Source organism: Prosopis cineraria, unplaced genomic scaffold (genome assembly GCF_029017545.1).
Source record: "Prosopis cineraria cultivar Desert tree isolate PC_DT_omini unplaced genomic scaffold, ASM2901754v1 PC2, whole genome shotgun sequence".
Classification (NCBI taxonomy): Eukaryota; Viridiplantae; Streptophyta; class Magnoliopsida; order Fabales; family Fabaceae; genus Prosopis; species Prosopis cineraria.
This window is the reverse complement of record NW_026555333.1, coordinates 9,149,056-9,164,649: the sequence shown is the minus strand read 5'-3', so window position 1 is coordinate 9,164,649 and position 15,594 is coordinate 9,149,056. Positions and strand designations below refer to the sequence as shown.

At 33.1% G+C, this 15,594-nt stretch overlaps 1 protein-coding gene and 1 pseudogene across 5 annotated transcripts; both read left to right on the top strand.

The window, feature by feature from the left end:
- Positions 1 to 5,265: 5,265 nt before the first annotated feature.
- LOC129301875 (calcineurin B-like protein 10) lies at positions 5,266 to 12,054 on the top strand. 5 transcript variants are annotated; one of them, XM_054940490.1, is made up of 10 exons: positions 5,266 to 5,427; positions 5,528 to 5,699; positions 6,599 to 6,681; positions 10,245 to 10,304; positions 10,542 to 10,646; positions 10,814 to 10,922; positions 11,015 to 11,067; positions 11,180 to 11,260; positions 11,337 to 11,449; positions 11,633 to 12,054. In XM_054940490.1, the coding sequence occupies exons 1-10, from the start codon at positions 5,416 to 5,418 to the stop codon at positions 11,691 to 11,693; spliced, it is 849 nt and encodes a 282-aa protein (XP_054796465.1). In that variant the 5' UTR covers positions 5,266 to 5,415; the 3' UTR covers positions 11,694 to 12,054. The 5 variants fall into 5 exon arrangements, with proteins under 5 accessions (XP_054796465.1, XP_054796464.1, XP_054796467.1 ...); XM_054940489.1 differs by having other exon boundaries at positions 10,784 to 10,922; XM_054940492.1 differs by lacking the exon at positions 10,542 to 10,646 and having other exon boundaries at positions 10,838 to 10,922.
- A 112-nt stretch (positions 12,055 to 12,166) lies between these two features.
- Positions 12,167 to 14,475, top strand: LOC129302140 (acetylserotonin O-methyltransferase-like; annotated as a pseudogene).
- The last annotated feature ends 1,119 nt before the right edge of the window (positions 14,476 to 15,594 follow it).

Here is a 15,594-nt window from a genome sequence, read left to right as displayed (position 1 = left end):
ATTCAAAATTAAAGAAAATTAAAAAGACCTACAGGTTACTTTTTCCTAAATTCTTCTGGGAGACTTTCTCTAAAAATGAATATGAATGGGCACAATATCCAATTTAAACTAATCCCGTGTCAAATATCAAACTCTGAGGCAATTAGTATAATTGTCGAGTTTTTATATTAATTATGTTTAAAGATTGCCTATTTCACTAAAATTATGTAAACTACTTAGTTAAACATGCCCTAAGTGTTATATATTTCTAATTCATTTTCTAATCATTAAATGTGGGGTTTTTTTATCTAATATTCTCTCTTCATATTTTCTTCTTTCTTTTTCCTTTTGTTGCTTGGATTGAAACTTCTGTTTTTTTTGTTTTTAGTTTCAGGTGTCTCGGATCTGCAACATTTTACTTTCTCTCTCTTTTCTTTAATCTCCTGTTTTTTCCCTGCATCTTTCACTCTTTCTTTATTGCTTTTTTTCTAAGTTTTTTTTTTTGGGTCTCAAATCAAATAACTCTTGATACACGTTAGGGCTGTGCATGGGCAGGGTCGTGTAGGGCAATCCATTAACCCGATACCCTGCCCCTAAATGTCTTCGGGCAAAAAAACTATGCCCAAAGCCGACCCTACCCGAAAGATGCCCGACTTTGGAGGGGCCGGGCGGGCAGGGTCGAGCAGGGATCGGGCACCTCGGGCAGGGTCTCCAACCTTGCCCTACCGAAATAAAAAATTAGAACCATCCACACAAATCTAAAATACACTGTAGCAAATTAATTATTTCCATCAATAAATCACTTCAAGCTCTTATTTTAAAAGTAATAAATTGTTAAATATCACTAGCAAAAATATTATAGTGTCATCAAAAAACTTAATGGCAAAACAAATATGGAAGGAATTTTTCATGCAAGTCACAAGTGCTGTCCAATTCCAAATTCTAAGAAATATAAAAATATTTAACCTAAGGTTTACAAACTTGATCATCAAGGCATCTAAAAAAAAAGAACTACCATTTATGTCCCCATCAAATTAAAAAATTATATCCTAAATTATTATTTTTATAAAAAAATATATTATATCTCGGGCCGGGCAGGGTCAATTGGTTGGATACCCCAGCCCTAAACCCTGCCCAACCCGAAGATCGGGCTCAGCCCGACCATGCCCAAACAGAATTGGGCAATTTTTTTAGGGCTCGGGTTGGGCATATTTTGCTCGGGTCGGGCCGAGCATCTCGGGCTCATGGGCATCCTGCACAGGCCTAATACACGTTAAGTTCTTATATCAAGTATGTTCAGGAACTGCTTATTTCGCTAAAATAATTTAAACCGCTTGATTAAATATATTCCAGATTTTATATATTTTTAATATACTTTTTTAATTACTAGATGCGAAACTTTTTTTTTTTTTAAAGGACAATGACAGCAATTTGTGTGGAGGATTAGTGCACAAGACAGGGATATATGCATGGCGATGGAGGCTGAAATGTAGAGCAATGGGAGAAGGATTTAAACTTTTGAAGCATCTTGGCCACAAAAAAGATTCATATTGGAAAGTGGTTGGGGGCGAGCAATCAAGCTCCATGACAAGACAATTATCACTGGGAGACCGATTGCAGGTTAATTCGTTTGGCACTTGATGAGACGGGACACCATGGGAGATCGAATTCATTGAACCACTCTAATCAAAGAGGCTGGCCCATGTGCCATTTGAATTGCTTCTCACAGCCGTAGCTATCGTTGTGGGCTTGGAGTCGTGACTTGTGAATGAAATCGCATGTAAGCTTGCGTGTCTTGTCGATTGATAGCAAACTCAACTACGGAATCCAGTCATCGGTGAAAATGGAATAGGTTTCCTCCTTGAAGTATGTTTGGTTCACAAATCACAAGATACACGATTCTCACGGAATTTGTTTTCTTGAGGGGGGGAGGGGGGAAAGAATTGGATTTCATGTTAACATGTGTGGAATCCAATTCTTTTACATATATCTGGTCATTGAAAAAAAAAAAAAAAAACTTTCTCACATAACCTATATTTGCCCTCTCCCCCTGCCCTTCAAGCCACAGCTAACCTCCCAACCTTCAATGCGTCGTGAATATTCTTTGCTGCTGACTGTATATTTAAGTGATGGGTTAGTCAGACTTATCATTTAGGTCATTATTTTTCACTCCATGACGTGAACTTGTGATAATCGCTAACATCTGTACTCTTTATCTATACAGTGACAAATATTAATTTGTGAGAGAATTGTAAAGAGGTCTTACACAGCATATTTATTTATAAATAAGTTTTATAAAATTTAGAAATTACAATCAAATATTATTCAAGGTGTAATTTATGATTGGGATGTAAAGATAATACCACTCATATTAATTTGACTTTTACTTATAGCTCAACTTTAAAATTTACAAGTAAAAACTTGTAATCCACAAACTAAATTTTATATTTAACACTTAATATTTATAATTTTTTCTAATTTGTTTTGCAATCAATAATTACTATCAATAATTAAAACTCTAACTACTTATTTTGTCCAACGAATTACTCCGAGAATTTAGAAGAACGGGAATTGTGACATGAGTTTTGTAGGAAAAATGGATATGCAATGCAATGTTTTCACCGATAGTGATATTATATTTTAAAAGTGAGTTAAATTTTAAACTTAAATAAATAATCAAAGAATCATTAAGCACACGCAATAATCATATGATAGGAGAAACTAGCAAGACACCTCACCTTATTTAGTCAAATTATAATTAGAATTATAATCTCAAACGATGTTGATCAAATGAAAGAAATAACTCCGAAACGACGTACATGTGTTGAAACTCAGTTACGAGAATATACAAATTTCAAGGCAATAACAATTATACTGCATATTAAAATTAGTTGTCCCATGAACTTGTCCATATGTAGCGTGATTAATTAAAACTCCAAATAATTTTTTCTATAAGACCAAATAATTTTTATTAAGAGCCATGAAAATTAAAATTCAAATGAAGGGCCAAAATATATTTATTTGACTATTCATGAAACACCGGTGTGATTCCTAATCGGGCGCTTTTTGTATCAAATGCGTGCAATAATTTTTTAAAGTAAATTGAGCGTCGCCTCGCACGATTGACATGCACGAGGCAGGCTCTGTTCACACAAACAATCGTAAATTGTTGTAAAGCAAAGTGATGAGGCTAGGAGAGAATTTTCATTAAATCTTCCCAACTTGATGTGGGCACGTTCAAGATACTCAATGCTCCCCCCAAAAAATGCACAAAAGGGCAAAATGTCACAACAAACTCGGTGGGCAAAATAGAGTGGAATTATTGTAGAGTATATATTTAATTAATTTGGAATTTGAATTATCCACATCAGATTAAAAATATTTAAACTTTATTATTTTTTATTTTAATATTCTTGATTTAAAGAAGTGATAATGAAATTAAACAGTTTCAAACTCAACCATAAGTATAATTATAAAAAACTTAAAAAAAGCACAAGGAGATATATTATTTACATGTAGTGAATGGTTTGGCTCTCAACCACAAAATAGAAAAAGTGCCTGAGCACGTCATATTCTTCCCACACAAAAGATGCCTGAGGCCCTGAGCAAATATAGCGTCCTATTCCATTTACATTTTTCATCGCACCAAACCTACTTTTACAACATATATATTCCCGTTCGTTTTCTTCTTCCTTGTTCTCTTCTTTTCTCTTTTTCATCATAATACTTTCAGCAAAAATGGGGTATCGGTATTTCTAGCTATTGATTTTAAAAATAATTCTAAGAACTTGATGACTTGATCCCTAAATCAAATATTATTATTATTATTTTGGTAAATTCAAATATTATTTTTATTACAAGAAAAAACAATCTAGAACACCACAACTGTTACTCTACTTTTTTTTTGGTAAAAGATCAAATTTTATTCATTACTAATGCATTACTACAACACATACTTAAAAAAATGATCCAATCAAGTGATGGAGCCCCGGGGGGGGGGGGGGAACAAGAAGCAATTGAAACAAAACAGCAGACAACATAACTGTTACTCTACTGTGGATGTGGGGTTTTGTGCCTTTGTTCTTCTCGCCCTGTTTTTAATAATTAAAAAAATCAAAACTACCCTGGCCACTGCAATTGTATTCTTGTTAATAATCAAATTAATAATCATGAATAATTAATAAATAAGTCCAGACTGGAAGGGTGCATGGATTTAGAAAATACTCAAAACAGTGTACCCATCCGTTTCTCAATCGACAGCGATAGATTGCGGTCTGCCACTGGTCTCCGCATTCATCCACGTAATTCTTTTTGGTTTATTCCTCGTTCATACTGCAATCTAAATGCCTAATCAAATAAAAATTGTTAAAATAAAAAATGCACGTGAAAAAGAAACAATTTTGTATACATTCTTATCTCTCCGATCTTTATTGGGCCGACGACACTTATCATTGCCCATGTTCTGGGGGCCCCAGTTGCGCAATAAACTCATGACTTGGTTTATTTTCACTCTATTTTTTACTCCATCATGCCTTTACTATAAATTTAAACTATTTAGATTAAATTTTAATAATAAAAATTAATTTATTTTTTTAAAATTATTAAATTTAAATGATCAAATTCAATTTAAAGATTTGGATTTGCAACATTCCTTCCACTGCAGTAGAAAGAAGCCAACTCTATAAACTCAACAGCAAAAGTAAATACAAACAACCCTGTTAGGCAAAATAAAGTGGCATTAGTTATCAAAAAATAAAAAATAAAGTTGCATTAGTTATTAAAATTATATAGTGACATTATTACAGAGTATATGCTTAATTTGGATTTTGGATTATTTACATTTACATTCGATTAAAATATGTAAACTTTATTAATTTTGTTTTAGTATTCTTACTCCTTTCCTCTTTTTTTTTTTTTTAATGAAGAACATTCTTACTCCTTTCAGTTGTAATTATAGGGGGGAAAATTTGAAGCCCTATTTGGTTTACCATAAACTAAAATCAATGTCTACAATCTAGTTTATCTATGAATTGCAATTTGACGCAATTAATGAAAGGTAACATTAAAAAAAAAATCCGTACTCATTATCGTTGGAAGTTGGAAGTAGAGATTTATGTATGCTTTGTTGAGATTATTTTTAATTAGTCGTAAAAGTGATAATGATAATGATAATAAAAGCTAAGGGACTCTTTGATCTGTCTGCCACAGCCTTATGTCATCAGCATTATCACCATGAGCTGCCGTCACGTAATAGCACTGGCACTACATTGCTGCCCCACCATCCATGGCCAAAAAGCGAGATACACACTATGAGATTTTTAGTAAGAGGCACAGCCTCTGTTATATCGAGAGAAATTGAGAAACGCGTTGAGATTTGTGGAGTTATAGAGATCAGGGTGAAAGGTTAAACATTCTCACGAGTTTCCACAGACCCCCATGGATTTTTCTGTAAGCGGACAAATTCTTGCTCTGCATTCTGCTCTCTATCTCGGTTTTGTTTAATTTTATGCAACGTATTATTCATTTCACCATATTTGTCATCGAACAGAACTCGGGTTTATTGACGGTACGAGAACTAATCCGCCGAGCGTTCCTACCATGCATGGCTATAATCGAGGCTTTGATATTCAATATGACCGAATGCTTCAGTTTTCGTCGACGCGTCCAGAAATATCGATTCAGGGACAAAGATCTGGCACAGCTAGCTGGCGAAACAAGATGTAATTCCTTCCTTCAGAAGACAACGTGATTACGTCTCGTCTTATATTTCATCTTTATCTCTAATCTAATTTTTCTTTGCGTCTCTCTCTCTGGAAGCAGTATGCTTGTGAGAACGAAAGAACGATAGAATTCTCCAATGAACTATCTTCTAACTATAATAAAATATGGGGAACAGGGGAAGGGTTAAAAAGTGCGAATAGAACACCCGTACTTCCTGGCCAATCCCATTTCTTGCGAGGAAAGAAAGAGACTTTATTTTATTTTATTGGATTTTTATACCCATTATTGAACTATTTTACTTCTTACGTTTTAGAGTAAGAGTGCAAATTCCTTCATATTTTAATAGCTTGTTTATGTGTACAATATTTTAGGCTTCATGTGAAATTAACAGCTGGGTAGTTAATTACCCTGTCTCTGTCCCTTTTATCATTGAAAGAAAAATTTCAAAGAAGGAAGAGTGAGCTGCTAGCTCCGATAGACAACTTGCACTGCTTCCCCCACCTCCCCCCCCCCCCAAAAAAAAAAAAAAAACACGAATGATGGATCTACTAATGGGGTTCAGGACTCTAATAAGATAGTAAACGATAACAAGCTACCCTGTACATTTAAGATGCTCCTTTTGTCATTTGATTGAAATCTTCCCCTCCGTAAGAATGCCCTAATCTCATATAAACTCAGATTGGCATCAAGAGGGGATAAAAAGTTCCGAGTTTGAACATTTCAGTTCCTCAGTTTAATGGTTAAAGATGGGATGAATTTGTCTTTTTTTCCCTCTATTTTTTGTGTACGCTTGAATTATCAAACTTGTGTTATATTCCATGTCAGATTCCTTTTGCGCCCCTTGTGTGTGGTAAATAATAGATTTAACTGATAAGCTTTGCTTTCGATGATACTGCAGTTGCTGTTAATGAAGTGGAGGCATTGTCAGAGCTGTTTAAGAAATTAAGTAGCTCAATAGTTGATGATGGTTTGATTCAGAAGGTAAATTGATCTGTCAAATGGAATGGATATTGATAGTTTTTAGTAGAATTGAGAAAATAGGTTGAGCGTACAGACTAACTTGTTTAACCCGCTAAAATTGATGGGCTGAGTTAATCCAACCTGCAAAATTAACAGGTTAAACAGGTTGGCTTATAGGCTAGCATATTTTTTTAAAAAAATTATTTCTTAATCGTAATATATTTTTTTATAAATTTATAATAATGATAATATTTTTCAAATCTATAATTTATGACTCCCAAATATGTTCTTTGTATTTAAAAGATATTGTAAATCTTTTTTATAATTTGCAAATGAATGTTTTTTATAGTTTGTAAATTGATAATTTATTAGTTTTTATATAAATATTTTGTATATATATTATTTGTTAATTTTATAAGATCTATTGATTGAAATCACAAATATGAAGTTACTGAAAAAATAATAATATGAGTTTATATTTAAATTTTCTTTCTCAATAAGAAAGATAACACATTTAAGTGAAAAGATGATTAATAGCAAAAATCTAACAAAATGAGACAACCTTTATATATATATATATATATATATTCAATTTAAAAAATTTAATTTTTTCAAAACCTATCTAAACCCAACTCAACCCATGGGCTAGCCTACTAAGCCATTTTTTTCTTTTTTTCTTTTTAATTTGGAGTGGTGGGTGGTAGAACTTATCTTTTCTTAAGCGTGCATGCGCGCGCGCGCACAAACAGGTTTGTATAGCACTAGGGGGAGATGATGAAATTTCTAGCTTTTTACACGGTTGTATTATGAAATTATTGTTTAATCTGTTTGTACATGGTTCATAGTTTTGAGTTTGACAATTAATAGCATTATTTAAGCTGTTGATATGTTCTTTATTGAAAAAAAAATAAATTGTCAATCTATTTGTGTGTGGTTCATGATTTTGAGTTTGACAACTAATAAGATTAGTTAAATTGTAAATATGAGCTTAATAAAGGGAAGGTGAAAATGGTTTTGTATGTGCAAGTTTTATCTCTTACATGTTGAAGAAAATGAAGGAAAAGACTTAATAATAGTATTTTGAACATCGTGTTCACTTAAAAATTGAATTGTTATTAGTTTAGAGTTTGAGTAAATTTTAAACTCAAGTAGCGTGTTGTTAAATAATTTAAATTATAGTGGCTGTATTTAGATGTTTGTTAATTGTTAATTTGCCATGGGGTGTGGACTAAAATTTGCTTGATAAAATTCTATATTTATTTTATTTATTTACAAATTCTTTAATTATTAATTTGCCTTAAAATGTGGACTAAATGTATATATTTATATTATATAAATTTTAAATTGTTAAAGAAAAAAATTTTAGTAAATTTTTGGAGTTAAAAAATGGGTTGAGTTGGGTTTTTTAACTTTTATTTAGAGAGTTAACTCAATCTAACCTGCAAAAATGCCAGCTCGTGTGAGTTTATCCATAACCCATTTGTCTAGTGCTATTTTTATGTGCTCCAATACCTGAGTTCACCACTTCTGCTGTTGTTTTCTACTTCCCTAACACTTGAGCTCTAATTACTAGTATTTTATTTGAAATGTTGAAAATGATTTTGATAAAAAATAAAAATAAATATTAAAATAAAAATAAACTTTAAAAATATGTTTGATATATTTATAAAATTAATAATTTATTTTTATTTAATATTAATTTTAAAATATAAAAAGATTAAAATGTCCCTACCTCTGAAAAAAACTTGCCTTATATAGATATTACAATCACCATCGCAAGTCGCAACCCAGATATCAAAATTACCATCTAATGAAGCAAAACTATAAATAGAAAATCAAAATCTTGGCCTTCATATTTGTTCTCTATTCCTCCATCATTAGATCCTCACAGGTAACGATGTTGTGAGGGCAGTAAGAGGGAGTTGTAGAGGAGGAGAGAGACGAAAGAGGTGGGTCGTTGTCGCTATTATTTCTAGTTCATCTTCATCGCTGTTAGATCCAGAAGAAGGGGGTCATCGCTGGCAATAAGGGAGTTCAGAGGAGAAGAAGAGATGAAGGAAGAGGTGGGTCACTGTCGCAATTAGTTCCAGTTCATCTTTGTCGCTTTCAGATCTAAAAGAAAGGGGATCATCGTCGGCAATAAGGGAGTTGCAGAGGAGAAGAAGAGACGAAAGAGGAGGTGGGTCATTGTCGCTGTTAGATCCAGTTCATCTCTGTCTCTTGCTGTTGTCAGTGTGGAGCACTGTGGAGGTTACCGTAGTTGCCGTCGAGTTGGTTCTCTTGTTGCCGCCCCTATTGGGGTGGTGCTCATGGTCAAGTGTGCTGAGATGGAAGAAGTGTTGGAATATTTATATATATGAATTTATATTAATCAATAAGCTCAAACAAATTGATCTTTATGATTTTGTGTGGATTGTAATAGGTGGACCACACAAGTGAGCCCAGTAGGTAGAGGCTCAGTCTACAACCCAATAGCTGTCAATTATTCCCTATTTCTTAATTGACTAAGTTAGAGATAATGAAATATAATTAATTAATTATTTAATAAAGGAGTTACTGATCAGATCCTTATAAATCGATCAATCAATAACCACTAAACACACATGATAGCTTTCCTTGACTCTATTATCTCTACACTTTTTGAAGACTACGGAAGTCCAGTAGGTTATGCGTCTATCTACACTCGAAGTAATTGAGGTGTCTCTAGCAAGCGATCATGAATTCTTCAGATACGCACCACTCAATCTTATTTAATACATGAATTGAGATATAAAATTAACAGGAAGGGTATAATGGAAAAGATGAGGTGAGAAGGCTAACGGAATTTGGGCTCCCATCGTTATGAGATGGAAATTAATTCCATCAATTTTGATGGCAATGACTTCTATGTAGAAGCTAAATTCCACTCATTTTTTCCTAACCAGACATGTAAAATTTTGAATTCCATTTCCATCCTCTCAATTCCACCATAGCAAATGGGACCTAGGTGTTTCTTCTTGGTTTGAGTTTGTGTGACTGTCCATGTTTGTCTTTGTGTGAGAGGGAGAGGTTTCCAACTTTTTTCAGATAACTCCCTTGTTGCCTTGGTTGATCATTAATGGACAGTATGTTGATGCCCTGCTTTGAAGTTTGTGTATTTTGGTGATTCTTATTCAGTCTGCTTAGTTGATTGAGAGAACACAACCATGGAGTGTTTTATTAATATAAATATGCTTTGTAAAACTGTTGATGTCTTAGCATTTTCAAATCATCATTAATGTTTGCAGAACAATTGTTTGAGTTATATCTCAGATTTAATTTTGTCGCTCTGCATTTAGAAATACAGTATTAGTATCTTTAAAACCTGCTTAGTTTTATGAACTGGCAAGGTTTGTTTATGCTCCCCTCTCACCCCACTAAAATAAAAAAATTGCAGTTAAAAAGGTATATTAACACTGTACTTATCATTATCACTTTTTCATATTAAGATCGAAAAGCAATATAATTTTGTATGATGAATCATCATATAGTAAACATTTACCCCGAGGATTGTTTACTATCCGTATGCGGTGGCTGTAATACTGAGTATATTTTTTCTACTGTAGGAGGAGCTTCAATTGGCAATATTTCATACCCCACAGGGAGAAAATCTTTTCCTGGATCGAGTGAGATATATTTTTTAGCCCCGCCATTTTCTTCATCCCAGCTGCTATTAGAAATGAAACTTAATTTGTAGGAAGATTACAATTGATTGACTGTGATCCGTTTTAGTAGACGGTATACATGAAAATGTACAACTTCATCTGACATTTATAGCTGTTTTAACTTTTTTCTTCCTCAGTGTATTTTGCTTGCTAAGCTTTACATAAAAGTTTCCAGCTTCAATGATTATTGTTGGCTAGATGTTGGAAATATGTCAAACCACTTTAGTGATGCATTACCAACACTTGTATCCTCTTGGACATTTATATGCTGCAATCCTTGCTGCCACCAAAAGGAACAATCAGGTGGTTAAAACCTTTGCTCATGTTCATACACCAACACTTTTCTGACTTTTTTTTTCCATGCATCCTATAATACATGCGCGATTCATTCATTATGTCTTAAATATACCATTGTTGTTAAAAATATTTTTCTCCTTTAGGTTTTCGATCCTTTTCTTTTTGGCCTGAAGGTATTTGATCTTTTTGATGAAAAGAGAGATGGCGTTATCGAGTTTGAGGAATTTGTCCATGCACTGAATGTTTTCCATCCTTATGCCCCGGTAGAAGAAAAAATTGATTGTACGTTTGTAGCCAAGTCAATTTCCTTGCTTCATGCAGCCGAACTCCAACTTTTCTTCACCTTATCTCTTTACCCTGATTATCTTTTGCAGTTGCATTTAGGCTATACAATATAAGGCAAACTGGGTATATTGAACGAGAAGAAGTGAGTGTTCTAAGTTAATTCAGGTGTTTGTAATTGTTAAAATGCCTAATGTTTAAGTTAATTTATTTCTGCTGGTTATTTTCTAGTCTTGGACTTACAGTTTTGGTTTCAGGTCAAGCAAATGGTTATGGCCATCTTGATGGAATCTGACACGAATCTGCCACATGAGTTTGTTGAAGCTATTGTTAACAAGGTCAGGTTTGTTTCAAATGTGAAAAATATAGTTTCAATGGGGCAGTTTGTTCATAGAATCTTCTTCTTCCCTGTAGACTTTTGCTGATGCTGATAAGGACAATGATGGTAGAATTAGTAAAGAAGAATGGACAGATTTTGTGAGTCAAAATCCATCTCTTTTGAAGAACATGACACTTCCATACCTTAAGTACGAACTTTATGCCATTATGCCCTGTTTTTAGTTTACTATTACATTCTCGAATTCCCCTTCTAGAAAGACTCCTTTTGAGGCTAATCTCCTACTTTAAAAAAAATGGAAAATGAGGCAGAGTGCGTTTTGGCAGCCCTTTCAAACTTCTGAATGTGATTGTGTTTCTTCATCGTCTCCTAGGGATGTCACCACTCTGTTTCCGAGTTTTATTTTCGACACCAACATTGAAGCTTGGGAATAAGAATGATGTTGCGGCGAGATAAATTAGGTCACAACGGATAGGTAAAGTCATTGCTGCTACTCATCAATACCCAATTTGGAGATTTATCAAAAAGTGTGAAGAATTGGTTCTACTTTGTTGCATATTGGTGGTGGTAGGAATGAAATTATTTTCAGCAAAATGTGCGGGTGCCAGTAGGTGTGTCTATGTGCGATGGATTAATTATTTATAGGAGTGACATAAGAAGTAAAAATTTGTAAAGTTTTTTTTAATTAAGAGATGTACTTTATCTATTCAATCGAGCGGATTTATTTTTGTATATCCAAAACTTTTAGGAAAATTTTTGAGGTTTCGTTGCTGATTCCTGTTATATTCATGTACAACTTTTAGAGAGGGTGTCTTTTTTTTAAGGCTTGCTATCATTTTGATTTTTGATGTTGCTGTCATGATAATTTTGTTAAGTAGTAAAAGTTTTATATTGAAATTTCAAGGACATGAAGAAGCAGCAAGTTCTTACTTCATGTTTGGTGCGGGTAAACTCATTGAAGGGATTTTTTTAAAAAGAAAAAAGGTGGATAGAGATAGAATTCTTTATCTTAAAATGTCTAGTACATATTATTGAAGTTATAAAAGAAATAGATACTTCATTCATATGGGTCAAGGAATGGTACTTCTTCTAAGGACAAAGGATGTATTATCAATTTTGCTTTAAGTTCTGAAACATTTTAACTATTATATCTTATATGATTTAAGATATTTTAAGTGTTAAATATAGAGCTATTCCTTTATATAAGTAATAGAATATAAGCATTGTATAACCGTGATTTTTCATATAAGCAGTGTGCTAATTCAACTCTTAATCATCCAAGTCAGTCCCACTTAGGTAAATGTCAGTCCATGACCCTGCTTCTCTCAAAATGATCCCCCAAAAAAATACCAAAAGAGAAAGAGTCCCGCTGCATTAAATTGTAAACTCGCTTATTAGGACTCCTTTTTTTTTTTAAATAAAGTAAAATATTATCAATCTATAAGAAATAACTCCGAAACGATGTACATGTGTCGAAACTCAGTCATGAAAATATACAAATTTCAAGGCAACAATAATTATACTGCATATTAAAATTAGTTGTCCCGCGAACTTGTCCATATGTAGCATGATTTAAAACTCCAAATAATTTTTTCTATAAGACCAAATAATTTTTATTAAAATTAGCTATTGATTAACCAAAATCAAATATTATTTTTTTTTGGTAAAATCAAATATTATTTTGAGAAATATCAATGAAGGACTACTAAAATAATTTAAAATCAGATAAGGACTTGACAAATTGAATACTTGTAAAAATTTAAACTTTTACTCATCAATTATTAATGTTTACTTGTTACAAGTCCCTGTCCGATATTAAATCATTTCAAAGGCCCTTAATTGATATTTTCCTTATTATTTGTATTACAATAAAAAATTCTAAAACACTACAACTGTTACCCTACTCTTTATTTTTTTGGTAAAAGTTCAAATTTTATTCATTACTAATGCATTACTCCAACACATATTTACTGTGTGTTTGGATAGAACAAATAATCAATTTTTTGCATAAAATAATTGATTTTAATGAAAAATATCAAAATAATACTAATCGATTATTATGGCTGGAATCACGTTTGGTAATAAGCTTCAAGAAGGAGCTTTTTCTCAGATCAATTTTACTATTATAATATTAATTATCAATAGATACTCACCTGTTAATGAAAAAATTATATCTAGCTCTTTTTTAAGAGAATTAATCATAGACAAGAATCAATAAAAAATGAATTGATGTTAAAATAAAAACATAACTTACTTTTTTTTAATGAGACTTGTCATTGGTTTTTATTTATAATAAATTTTTTTAGAATGGGCCTGGATGTAATTCTCCCCTTGTTAATATTACCCTTAGTATTACACGTGATTCTATTTTTCTCGTCTTATCTCCCGTCTCTCATCTCTCATCTCCGATCTGTTGGTCTTCGTCCACCGTCGATCTGGTCTACGGAAGAAGGTTCGTGTGCTGGCGCCGTGGTATAATTTGAGCTACAGGGTCCAAGCCAACAGGACTCCGTCATCCGCAAAGGCTCACGGGAAGGACGTGTGAGGCTACGCGGAGGTGAATGCAGAGCATGGCGAGTTGATAAATGAGGCAATGGCGTGTGATGCTCGGAGAGGGATGAGGGAGATCGTGGAGCACTGGCGAGAGGCATTCGAAGGGGTAAGGTCGGTGGCGGACGTGGGCAGAGGGAACGGAACCGCCATGAGAGTGCTGGTGAGGGCATGCCCTTGGTTGAGATGCGTCAACCTGGCTCTTCCGCATGTAGTCTCGGCGGCTCCCAAGTGTGACGGTGTGGTGTACATGTGAGGCGACATGTTGGTGAGCGTTCCGCAAGCAGATGTTGCTTTTCTTATGGTACGTCGTCTTCTCTTGGACATTACAATGAACGAATTATATGATGAATGAATGAAACGGCGCAGTGGGTGCTGCATGAAGGGGGAGACGAGGAGTGCGTAGAGATCTTGAAGAGGTGCAAGGAGGCGATAGAAGAGAAGGGAAGGGTGATCATAGCAAAGGCAGTGATCGGAGAAGGAGAAGGGGAGGAGCTCAAGGAGGTGATGCTGATGCTGGACATGGTCATGATGGTTGACACCAACATCGGTAAGGACAGGACCGTGACGGAGTGGGACCACGTCATCACGGCGGTCGGATTCTCCACCTTCACTATCCGCCATGTCCCTTCTTCTGTCAAGTCCCTCATCTTCGCCTTCCCCTGATGACCAAGTGGCATTTTTTCTTCTCTTTTATTTAGATATGACTCGTATGAATAATGTAATTAAAAATCAATTTATATATTATTTGTATTAGTTATTATAAAATTAATATTTGGTATTTAAAAATTAAATTTTTTTATTAAATTTATTTAAACTAAGATATATTGAGTTATTTATTTACGTAAATTAAATTATTAATATTAATATAATTTAATTTTTATACTTAATTAGATATATAATTTATATAATATATTTTACTTCTTAAATACTATTTAATAAATTTAATAATATTAAATAAAAATTTATTACATAATTTAATTTTAAAAAGTAATGTTTTTTTATGATAATTTGTACAGTTAAACTTGATTCTTATTAAATTATCCAAACATTTTTAATTATATTAAAATTAATTTTAAAAAACAGTATATAAACAGATTGTATTATAATATAATTAATTATAATTAAAATCAATCATATTAATTAATTATTTTTATAATTTATTATATCCAACTGAAATTCAATTAGGTCATTAAAAAATAATCTAATGAAGTGATGGAGCCAGGGAAAAAAAAAAGAAAAAATTGAAACAAAACACCAGACAACATAACTGTTACTCTACCGTGGATGTGGGTTTTGTGCCTTTGTTCTTCTCGCCCTGCTTTTAATCATTAAAAAAAAAAATCGAAACTCCCCTGGCTACTGCAATTGTATTCTTGTTAATAATCAAATTAACACGAATAATTAATAAATAAGTCAAGACAGGAAGAGTGCATGGAATTAGAAAATGCTCAAAACAGTATACCCACCAGTTGCCTCCGCAATCATCAGCGTAATTCTTTTTGGTTTATTCCCTGTTTCATATTCATACTACAGTCTACATGTCTACTCAATTAAAAATTGTTTAAAGTAAGAAATGCATGTAAAAAGCAACAATTTTATATACATTATTATCTCTCCCATCTTTCTTGGGCCCACGACACTTATCATTACCCATGTTCTAGGAACCCCAGTGGCGCATTAATCTCAATGAACTCATGACTAGGTTTATTTTCACTCTATTTTTTCCCTCCAACATGCCTTCATTATAAATTTAAACTATTCATATTAAATTTTAATAATAAA